The 12,096-nt window shown below is 44.9% G+C and overlaps 1 protein-coding gene across 1 annotated transcript in view; it reads left to right on the plus strand.

Annotated features, from left to right (window-relative positions):
* The window catches only part of MTAP (methylthioadenosine phosphorylase), a 65,401-nt gene that overhangs the window by 36,857 nt on the left and 16,448 nt on the right, over positions 1–12,096 (plus strand). Inside the window, exons 5-7 of the mRNA XM_074994115.1 lie at positions 6,724–6,826; positions 7,367–7,606; positions 10,144–10,266. Coding sequence (XP_074850216.1) covers positions 6,724–6,826; positions 7,367–7,606; positions 10,144–10,266 — 466 coding nt within the window. The remainder of the gene's footprint in view (positions 1–6,723; positions 6,827–7,366; positions 7,607–10,143; positions 10,267–12,096) is intronic.

A 12,096-nucleotide genomic window follows, 5' to 3' on the forward strand; every position in this document is an offset into this window, starting at 1 on the left:
CAACTGGCTGTCATGGAGTGGAGCCAGCTTTCAGTGGTTACTTGTTTACTCAGCATCCCTAGCATGGCGTTGAACAGATTATGAAACATTAATGCATTTGATCCTTGCTTACCGCATTGTGTTCACGACTATGTTACAAACCTCTCTATTAAGACTGTGATCATCGTGAATGTAAGTAAAGGAAACTCTTTCATATCTGGCAACCTTGGGACTAGGAGGTTGCCAGATGATCAAAAATACCGGATAATAGAGAGCAGTGTTGGGTTTCCCAGCACGGGGACCCCAACAGCCCTGTGGCTGGGAGCAGGCTGGGGCACGCAGCCCTGCCAGCAGTCGCAGCCACTGCAACTCAGTGGCAGCTCCAGCCTTGGGGGAGCCAGCTGGGGCCAGGGAAACTCTGGCAGCCTTGAGGCTGGGGGAACTCCACAGGGCACATAGCTGTGCCAGCAGTCTCAAGGCTGGGAGCCTAGCAACCCTGGGTCTGAGAGCAGGCAGGGGCATGGAGCTGTGCCAGTAGTTCCAGGCCTGGGAACCTGCTTAGGTCTGGGGGAGCCTGTCAGTCCCAGGCCAGGGTAACTCTGGGGTGGGAGGGACTGCAGCAGTCCTGGGGCCAGGGGAACTCTGCCAAGGAGCAGAGCTCCACTGGCAGCCCTGGGTCTGAGAGCCTGCAGCTCCAGCCCCAGGGAGCCAGCTGCAGCCAGGGAACCCCAGTAGCCCTGGGGCCAGGAGCCAGCAGAGAGCAGAGACCCACCAGCACTCCAGCCCCAAGACCAGCTGGAAGGGACGCAGGGTAAGCACTGAGCAGGTGGGGCAGGGCGGGGTGTTACTCGTGCTCAGATGTGCTCTCAGGACAGGAAGCAGCCTCATGTTTGTGTTGGTTATTTGGGAGTTCCAGTTGAACAAATACTGGATAAAATAGAGTTTGCTGTAAACATGGCATTTATGAGCCATCCATTCAGCTGAAAAAAGTGGGTGTGCCGTGGAATTATCTGTCTCACTGAGGTGTGCGTTCTTGCTGAAAAGGTTGGGAACCATTGCACTACTGCATAATGACTATCCCTTCCTGGAACCATTTGTTGTTTGCTTACATGTAATTCCAGACTGTCTGGCAATTTCTGCAGCAGTTACAACTTTCTAGTCATAACTTGAAATCTTGGTGTCCTATAAGTCTGTCAGTGCACCATGTAATAATCTCTTGAGCTGCAGAAAGGAACATGCCAAAAATCAAGGTAGTGTAAAGTTATGAAACAATCACAAGGTGCCAGTGCTTTGGGAGTAATGCTAGCTAGCAGTTATTTGGATAATTCATAAAACTCAGCAAACTGCTTCTGCTAACTAATTGCATCCACATAGCAAAGAGAATATCAGTTGTTCCTTTAGGATTCTTTCTTAGAGCAAGAGAACAGTTAGAATGAAAAAAGAAATGTATATTTCAAAAAGAGAGAGACACCTTAAGAGTACATAATTAAATGCTGTAATACAGGCAAGGAACCATTGACAGAAGTATATGTCAGCCATAATGTTAACAGGGCCAAACTGTAGTTTAGGGATCATGTCTGCACAAGGGAGGAAGAAGCCATAGGCATGCCCTTTCAACAGCTACCCACATCGTCCTAGGTAGCAGGGTAGGCAGAGAAGGAGGCGTAGAGATAACCACATTTCTTTCCCTACTCCTCTCACCTCGTTGTGCAGAGAGCAAGAGGTGGATAGAACCTTGACTCTTTCCCTTCACCTGCACACATGCACACCCACACGCACCAGACATTAAACACAACACAGTATACCACCTCCTTGGAACAGTGGGGAAATTGTTGGGGAAGGGGGGAATTATGATGCATGGAATTGGAAAATATGCTCACAGTCATAATCTATACCCAGGTGTAACAGCTCCCATGTAGTTGAATCTATGTTGGAAACTCCAATGTACCACAGCTAGGAGCAGAATAGAGTTCATATATGCCTAAGCAAGACAGTGCAGTCTGGGAGTTGCTCAGGATCCATTTTAGTAAAAGTGACTGGTTAATAATGTCTAAACTAATATCAAGCATGAAGTGGATTATCTCTCTTTCCATTTCCTCCTAGTCTAAATAATCCATTAGCTGATACTTTCCATAGGGAAATCACAAACCCATATGTGATCTTAAACTAGCTGTATTTAGCTGCAACCCTGCTTTATTCCATAAAAGGAAAATTATATTACTGTTTCGACACATTTCATAAGTGTATACAGTTTAGTTTATAAATTTAAATTGCTAATCTGTTGTGCTGTTGAATGGTTCCATATTCAAGAGAATAGTACTTCTTTTTAAACTTTAAAATCTTTTTTTCTCCAAATATGCGTTAGTGTAAACCATGTGCCTGGAAGATGGTATTTAAAATATTTTTGGGAAAGTTTACAGGTAACTTGAAGGAGAGGCTTTTACAAAAAATATTAATGCAGAGTTTTCTTCATGCACAATTGTTCATGCAAGTGTTTAAAGACAAGTAAAAAACCAACAAACTATTCAGCTATTGGTTTTGCCTCTTAACATAAACCAAAACTTAAATGACATCACCACTTAATAAAAACTTGATGCTAAAATATAAATAGAAAACTGGTAAGAAGGGGAGCATGCAGTATGAACCAAGCCTTGATTTAATTAACCCTTATTTATTTTAAAATCTTATATTTGCAAAAGAAGTTTTTCCCATGGAATGACTTCAGAATTTGGCCCTTTACCTGCTTAAGAAGGGTCAGCATTTCTGAGTGATTTCCCAGAATTATCAGCAATCCTTCTCTTTAAAACAAAATGCCTAGCCATCAAGCTGTGCAAAAGAGAAATTATACACAACAAATACTTATAACCCTGACAGAGCCCCTGAAAAAGAGAAGGGATTTATGCAGAAAGGGATTTCTGAAGGAGGAGAAACCTTGTGTGAAGCTTTCGTTCTCAATTAAATCTTTACAAGCTTTTGCAGAAAATCTTCTGCTTGCAGATCCTGTATTGTTCACAAATGTGACTTTGGTGCTTTCATTAAAAACAAATCAAAACAAAACCCTACTTAAAAAAAAAAGAAAAAACAGTGTTAGTGAAGCAGCGGGGAGTCAATACGGTACAATCAAAATTATTCTTTTGACTCAGAAAAGCATGGCAGTATTTGGTTAAATCCATCCCTGTTTAGGAACATACACTCTCAATTGTCTGGATATGCTTGAATCCCATTCACTTCAGTGGGACTTAACCATGTGTGTAAAGTTGCAGGCACCCTTCCTGACTAGATTTAAGAATACAGATAAGGAAACACCCTTCCTTACAGACTTTATTTTTTTCAAAGATAGCATTATGAAAAAATTCCCCCTTTTTTCTTTCTTTCAACCCCCTTCCCCAAAAGTGGGGAAAAAGCAAAACAAAACATAATAGCCCCCTCCCCTCCTCTTCCCACAATCCATGTAGAGCGCCCTCCCCCGCCTCAGCTCCCCCAGTTGTGCAAGCATGCACATGCATACTGCCAGAGTGGAATACTCTCAGTAACTTCAAAATACATAGCCCAGCCATGAGTGGGCACATAGCCTCCGCCCCATCTGCAGCCACTGACTGATGAAGCCAAAGAAGCCACAAAGGTCTGGTAAAGCCACAGAAACTGTGACTTCCATGATTAAAACGTACCCCTTTTCTAGGGGATTTGGACACCAAACACAATAGCTCCTCTCCCTGAACTCTCTGAATGAAAGAATCATTATTGGGAACTCGGGCACCCTTGTTCCACTGCTCACTCTGCCACCGAGTCAATGTTTGAACATAAGACAGTGACTTCAGCTTCTTGTGCCTCCATTTCTGGATCTCTTCAGTGGGGTAAATCCCTGCTTCGCAGGGATTATGCATGCTGTCATTTGACTTTATGTTCAGGAGTCCTTTGACTTGAAATGATTTCAAATGACCTTAATGTTTGTGAAGTTCCTTCAGCACCTCAGATGGGAGGCGGAGGAGTGGGTTTTACACATGAAAGCTTATGACCTAATAAATGCGTTAGTCTCAAAGGAGCTACAGGACTAACGCACCTAACCCTTCTGAGCCTTGCAAGGTAGTATTATTAAACTCCAGTAGGGGGACAGGTCCTTTGTGCATAGTACCTTTGGCGGTGCATTGCTGCTGCAATGGCCAGCAGCAGATACCTGCATGTTGTTGTGTCTGCTGTGTCTTGAGAATAGAGACATTCTGACAGAATTTACAGTCTCACATTTATGCTCATGTGCAACCTCACACCTCATTTTTCTAGACTAACAGTTACACCATTGCAATCACATATGCAGTAAACCCTCAAGTGACACAGGGGTTGCATTCCTGCACCACCCCCTGTAACACAAATTTTTGCTCAAGTCAAGGGGAGGTGGAAAGCAGGCTGCTGCCTGGTTCCTAGCTTCTCTGGGCTTGCAAGAGCCAGGTGGGCTGGTCAGTTTTCTTGCTCCCAGAGTGGTGGGGAGCCAGGAACCAGGGGGGCAGCCTGGTTCCAATCTCCTCGCTGCTTGTGGGACAGGGAAACTGATCACCTCATGACTTCTCAGTTTCCCAGGTCGTGCCAGCACAGGGGAGCAGAGCTGGTAACCAGGCTTTCACTTGGTTCCCAGCTCCCTGTCCCTTTTGGAAACCAGGAAGCTGATCTGCCAAGAACAGGTCAGTTTCCCAGTCCTGCAAGCCCAGGGGAGACTGGAACCAAGCCTCTGCCTGGTTCCTGGCTCCCCTGCACTGGTGCGACAAGGGAAGCTGACCAGGCATGAGCTGGTCAGTTTCCTGGGTCCTTCAAGCATCGGGGAGATGGGAACCAGGCTGCCATTTGACTCCAGTCTCCCCGGGCTTGCGGCTCATGGCTGGTTAGTTTCCCGGGTCCTGCAAGCAGAAGGAGAGGGGAACCAAGTGGCAGCCTTATCTGGGACTGCCACTGGGGGCTGGGCTGGGAGCCTAGCCATTTCCCAGCCATGGGAAAGTGGCGGTCCCTGCCCCCCAGCCAGGGACCCTGTGGCTGGCTCTGTCGGCAGGGCACTGCACAGCTGGCTTCCAGCTGTGGGGCCGCAAGGTCTTCCCGCCACCCCCCCCCAGCACTCCCACACATACACACCTCTTGTGTAAACATGAGATATGCACATTTCAATTGCGCATATCTTGAGGGATTACTGTACTTAGTTTTTTTGTATAGAGTCAATTCAGCCTTCATATGCATGGAGACAACTCCCACTACACCAGTTTGGGTCATTCTTCTCCATGCCGTGCAGTAACTTCAATACACGTTAAATTTTGGGCAGGTTCTGCATGACTGCCATGACTTGTCTAAATCGGGTTCTCAAATTTCATTATGTCGTGACCCTGTTTTGACAAGAAAAATGTATTAAATGACCCAATGAGTGAGGACCAAATCCTAAGCCCATATGTCAAGGCCAAAGCCCGAGCTGCACCATTCCTGGTGGGAGGCCAAAGACAAGTTCAGGGGCTTTGGCTTCAGTCCTAGATGGTGAAGCTCAGACTTTGGCCCTGGGTCCTAACAAGTCTGAGCCAGCCCTGGTGACCCCATTAAAATGGGGTTGTGTGGCCCACTTTGGGGTCCCAACCCCCAGTGGGAGAACCACTAGTCTAAAGTGTTAGAACTGTGGAAAAAATCTACTGAAACAACAGGAAGACCAAAACATTACTTAATGTGAAGTTATTTCAAGTCAAATGACAGCACAGCTGTCTTTTTTCCTCTTACTTAGCAGGGAATGACTCTTACAGCAGTGTTTCTTAAACATTTTGAGACCATGGAACATCAAACAATAGTATTTATATGCGAAACAAACATGCAAATTTTCTTCAAAAAATTGTTAGATTAAAAAACAGCAAAAAAATGAAGTAATTTAATCAGGTATATATAGCAATGAAAAAGTAACATTGTATCTGGTTTTAATAACAGAAAATATACATGGTCAGCATATGATATTAAAAAAGCATCATGCTAGTGACACGCCTGCAAGTTGTTCATGGAACACCAGTGATCCATGATAATAATTTCAGAAATACTCTCTTAGAGGGTTGTTTTCAGAGGATTTGTACCGCCCAATTAATCAAAGTAGCTGACTCAACACAATTGTCCAAGTCACAATTCTGACACATGGAAAATGGAAAAAGTATGCAGCGTTACTCAGTGACATTCTGCATTGTGATGTGCTGAGCTGCATATTTGTTTTGTTACTTTCATACAGTGAAGCAGATTCCCATCTAGGGATTGGAGGGGAAAATCATATTTTCAGATCAGAAACATTGTCTTTTAGTTTCAAACTGTGGAAGTGGATATAATTCTTTTGAGATGAGGATGTTTAATTTCAGTATTTCTGTGGATGAATTTGTGAATGTTTTCCCATTAAGTGCTCATTCATTCAGTGTAAGGTGACTGGCCTTTTTATTTTGTTTTTAATTTGAGTAGTTCAAACTGGAATTTGTTAGGAACTGAAAACTATCTTTTTATAGAAGTAACTTACACTGAAATCCATTTAACTAAACTTGATGTTCTACAATGAACTGATAATACACTGCTAGAACTACAACTTTATTCCCTTCTACCACAGTTTCAAAAGATGTATATGAGGGTTCAACAGGTGTGTCGGAGATGTTTAGTTACATGGTATTTTCATGTTCTTACTCGATCAGTTGACAGTCACTCAGCATCCGTGAATTTCCTGATGCTTCTCTCTTTAAATATGCCCTTCTCTTTTTTCAGGACTATCAAAAGGCATAGCACTTTTTACGATGGGTGTTACTCCAGTCTTCCGGGAGTATGTCATATTCCAATGGCTGAACCATTTTGCACCAAAACCAGAGAGGTCTGTGAATTTAATAACAAAAATCAAATATTTAAAACTTATTTGGACATCCCTTGTGGTTTGTAATGCTGTGGACTAAGTGGTTCTGTGATCCAGAAGCAAGTGGCAAATGACGTGTATGTAAAGAGCACAGAAGTTACGGTCAGATTAGTCTTCTAAAAATCTTTCAGCTCACTTAGTCATCATGCTATTAGTCTCTGTTCCAAGGCAGACAAAACAATAAAGTACTATGCAGGTGGCAGTCCGTCCAGAGCATGTAATATATTCAAATATCAGTGCTAAGCTGTTAGCTCTTATTACCATTTTGGATCATTGTAAATCAAATTGCATCTGTATAATTAACAAAAATAGTATTTCTCAGTGACTCAGGTTAGTCCTTTGCTTCGTACAGCAAAAATAATAAAAGGGCAGTTCTACACGCACACAGTCATAACTGATACAACCACATCAATGTTTCCAAGACAAAAAATAGAAAAAATAATTTATCTGGGCCTCTTTGCAGATTAATAATTTGCGATTTCTGTGATAATATTTTTGAAGGTTCTTATGGAGATTGCCAAGAAGCATGGGATCAAGTGCCACTCAAAGGGGACAGTGATCACCGTTGAGGGACCACGTTTCAGTTCTCGGGCAGAAAGCTTGATGTTTCGCAACTGGGGGGCTGATGTCATCAACATGACCACAGTACCTGAGGTGGTTCTTGCAAGAGAAGCTGGAATCTGCTATGCAAGTATTGCTATGGCAACGGATTATGACTGCTGGAAGGAGCATGAAGAAGCTGTGAGTGCCGCTTCTGTTTAGTTTGGTCTTATTGTTTAGATTACGACAAGCTATACGCAGTGTGGGCGTGTAAAGTTATGCAGCTCTCGTTAGAATCACAATTGGACCTTTTATTCCAGACAAATTTTGCTCTTACTTGTCTGTATCCTGATTCACTACACTCAAATCGTTGGAGCTGTTCTGAAATCAGTCAAGCGTTAGGTTTTGTCTACACTTGTAAATTTAAAGCATAGCCCCAGCAGCACTTGGTAACACAGCGATGCGGCCACAGCCCCAGCCCTAGAAGAGCTCTCCCAGTGCTGTATGTAAACCTCCTTCATGAAGTGAGAAAGATACAGCCCAGATGAGTGGCAGTGTAGTCAAGTCCTTAGAAAAAAACAAAGCCCAATATCCCTACTTTTTCCTTCTATAAAGTTTTCAACTCATGAATAACACGTCACCTCTTATTGTGTGAATCAGGGTATGTGTATAAAGCCTTATGTGATGTCATTTTGCTGTAACTGAGTTTGTCTTCAGTGTCTTTAGTGCTCCACAAAAAAACAAAAACAAAAAAAAAAGCCCACACACATCTTTTTAGTTCTTGTACCGCTTTCCTTGTGTGATATATTCAGGAACAACCACTAAGTTGTTCCTTAGGGCAGGTCTGCACTACCTTGGAAGATCAGCCTACTCAGGATCAATCCACTGGGGTGCAGTTTCATGCATCTAGTAGAGAGGTGTGAAATCGACCTCTCAGTGGTCACAGCTGACCCCTATATTCTTTGCAAGACACCTGGAGTGAGAGAGGTGAACAGGAGAAAACTCTCATGTCAGCCCTCCCCTGTATAGACAGCCAAGTTAGCCGAGCGCAGATGCGTCTATTTTAGATATGCACTTGCTGTAGCATAGCATATCTGCGGTCGACTTTCTTAGCCTAGTGTAGACATAGCCTTAGTTGTCAGAGAAAGTGGCAGTAGCAACTGCAAGACTTGAAAAAATGGAGACAGAGAGAGAGAGAGAGAGAGAGAGAGAGTGTGTGTGTGTGTGTGTAAAATATGAGTTAAAATGTGGCCAAAACAGCCTCAAAAATTGCTGACTCTGTTTTTTTATATATATATTTATAGGAAATATTTCCTCTCTTTCGGGGGTGCATTTTAGTTTTGGCCACAAAGCAAGTGTACTTTAAAAATAATATATGCAGAAAACTGACACTCAATGTATGCACTATAAGTGATGGAGAATCAAGCGATTGCAAGGTTGAATGATGTTTGCTGTTTTTAAAAAATGTCCCATTTCCAGTTTGGAATTTTTCTATTTGAAAGCCTTTTGTTAAGAGATCATCCTGTTGAACCAGTAGTTACCAGGCTTGATACAGAACTACAACTGGTGAACTCTGGTGGCCTGTTTTGTGCTGGAAGTCAGGCTAGAGGGACACACTGGTCCCCTCTGGCCTTAAAATATCTATCTTGTATATCTTAGAAATAACCAGTACTTTTTTCATAGAAAAAAGGTGCCAGAACTCAACCCCCAACCCACACCCGATACCCCCTGCCCCACCTCCAGGCTTCAGCCCACCCCCAAGCCCCCCCAACCCCCCCCAGCTCTACATGAATTCCCTCCCCTTCCTCCAGAGCCAGGCTCCCTCAGCACCCTTCCCAGCTCTAAATCAATGCCCTCCCCGAGAACCAGGTACCCCTGGCCTCCTCCCAGCTCTAAATCAATGTCCTCCCCATCCCTAAAGCCAGAAACCCACAGCCCACACCACCCCCATATATTCCACCTGACTCACTGGAGCTGCCACCAGTGGATGGAGCCAGGGTTGAAGTCGCTGTGCCAGGCCTCCCAGGCCAGGCCAAGCCTCAGGTTCCACTCCGGGCCCCAGGGCCCTGCCAGGGTGTAGGGCAGTGCTGGCAGCTCTGGGGTCAGGGACCCTGGCAGGGCTCAGGCTGGGGGAGCACTGGTAGGGGCTAGGGTGGGGAGCTGGCCAGGGTGCAGGGGTGCACCAGAGCTGGGGGCCCTGGTGGGGCTGAGGCCAAGGCAGTGCTGAGAGCATTGGGCTGCGAAGCCAGCTGGGGCTGGGGGCACTGGCAGCGCTGGAGAGCCAGCCTGGGTGTGGGGGACTGCTGGCAGTGTTGGAGCCGGGGCCCTGGGCGTGGCTTAGGCCAGGGGGAGTGCTGGGAGCACTGGGGTGTGGGGGAGCACCATCGCACCACAGCAGTCACCATTCCCACACCATCTTTGAATCCTTTCTCTGGTGAAGAGTTTCGTTGAGGCTTCTTGAGTAAGGGCTTTTCAGAATCACTCCCCAGTTGCAAAACAGAACAGAAAAAACAAAAGTGTTATTCTTCTAAAAGTTCTGTTCTGTGCTGTCATGTCAATTTCAAAGGCATAGAGCATTCTTTTTTGTTTTGTTTTTATTCATGTATTTTTGGTATGAGCTACAACAGTTGTATGGGGATGACGTGGTAGGGTGCTGCTTAATTAGGAATTGAGTTCTGTATGACTTTATCTGTTTTACAAACAAGTTTGAGAAAATCATTTTTTGTTGTATTCCTAAGGTTTCAGTGGATAAGGTTTTAAAGACTCTGAAAGAAAATGCTAACAAGGCAACAAGCCTACTTCTTACAGCTATACCTCAGATAGGTTCCATGGACTGGACAGAAACCCTGCATAACATGAAAGTAAGTGCAATATTTTATCTGGTTTGTTTGTTTGTTTGGGTGTGGGGCAGAAGGAAGATTCATGTCAGAGACAGAGGAGTGTGTGCTGTGTTAGTGTATGTCCCATGGTACTGCTTTTCAAAACACCATTTTAAGAAATGGCGATTCAACAAAGGGAGTCACCAAGGAGAAAGGCTTGTTAGTGTTTGACAAGCTTTATATCTGACCTCCAATTTTACAAGAAGCATTTCCAAAAGTAGATGATCAGTGGACATCTGTAGTGTATGTATTAAAGCTGGGGTACTCCCAGTGCTTTTTTTTTTTCTGGTGAAACACACCGGAACAGCATGCCAGCACCTACTTCCCCATTTTAGCATTATTATTTTTTCACCCTCTTTCAGCCCTGACAAGAAAACAAGTTGTATTTCTTGTTACATGCCAAAAAGTAAAGGCACACAGCGGAACTGTGATTTAAAAGTGGGCAGGTTTCGATGGCCTGTCCACAGGCAGGCCCGAATGCCATAGAAGGTGGTTGGTATAGCTAGCCTGCCAGAGAGGAACAATTATTCAGTAGCTGCAGCTGAAGCAGTGACAGCAGCCTTGCTAATGACATCCACGCGCTGTGGGTTGGAGAGGAGGTGTTTGGAATTTGATTATAACACAGGTGGGAAGGGCTTATTCATTTCAGACCTCTGTAGTTTTCTCATATTAGCATTTTCGACATGTTAAGACTTAATGTGAGAATGTCATAAAAAGTGAGGCGCAGGTTTAAATGGGCCCAGTAAAGAATAAATAATTACCACAAAAATAAAATTCTACCTATTTCCCAGTCTGCAATGGACGTTTCCTTCTGAATTGTGCTTAATGCTTGTGAATTAAGTGCCTTGGACCTTTTGAGGTTGGCCCACTGAAATTAATATTTGTCCGCTGGGTACCTAGCACTCAGAATTACTGCCACAACTGCCTGGCTGGGTCAGACAGAATTTAAAAAAAAAAAACAATTACAAGGCACAGTTTTGGCTCCGCACAAGAAAAGTAAGCAAATGAGTGCCAAGTTTTAGATCTACATTGATTGGCTAAGCTTGCTTGCTCAAAGGGGTGTTCTTCTACAAGTGTCCCCGTGGGTGCTCCACAATAGGTGTCGGGCTCACCCGGCGCCGCAGATTGGAAACTTTCCAGCAGTTTCTCCTGGATCGCGCATGCGCTGGCGCGCGCCGCTCCCTTGTGCATCCCCAGCCACGTGTGCGATCCGGTCCCCGCCAGTTCCTTCTCAACCGCCATCGGCTGCAGACGGAATTAGATAGAGGTTTTACGGGTAAATTGTTGTTTTTCTTTTCAAAAAAAAAAGAAAAGAGAGAAAGCAAGAGAGTATTAAAAAAAAATAATAATAAAAAGAGAGAGAGGAGCAGAGAAGACGTGTGGACGTGAAGGCCAGTAGGCCTCCCGCCACTGCAGGCTGGTGTCCGTGACGGGTAAACAGGCGTGAATTAAGTGCTAAGTGCCCTATTAACAGCAAAAAGACTCACCGCGATGTCCTCTTCAGGCTTTAAAAAGTGTGAGTCCTGCCGTGAAGCTATGCCGGCCTCCAATGGGCATAGCGAATGCATTCGGTGCCTGGGGGAATCGCACGTTACCCAGAAGTGTTCCCACTATGCTAAGCTCACAGCCAGGGCCAGGAAAGACAGATAAATGCGGCTGAAAATGCTCCTGTTTGATAAGGCTCTCCAGCCTGACTTGCCGGAGAGGCCTCAACCAGAGGGACCCCCTGGGCTCCACAAAAGGAAGGCGGCTTCCCTCACCCCCTCGGTGCAGAAACGGAGGAAGCTCTCTCCAGCCCGATCCCTGCCGGCG

The sequence above is a fragment of the Carettochelys insculpta genome, chromosome 5 (assembly GCF_033958435.1).
Source record: "Carettochelys insculpta isolate YL-2023 chromosome 5, ASM3395843v1, whole genome shotgun sequence".
Classification (NCBI taxonomy): domain Eukaryota; kingdom Metazoa; phylum Chordata; order Testudines; family Carettochelyidae; genus Carettochelys; species Carettochelys insculpta.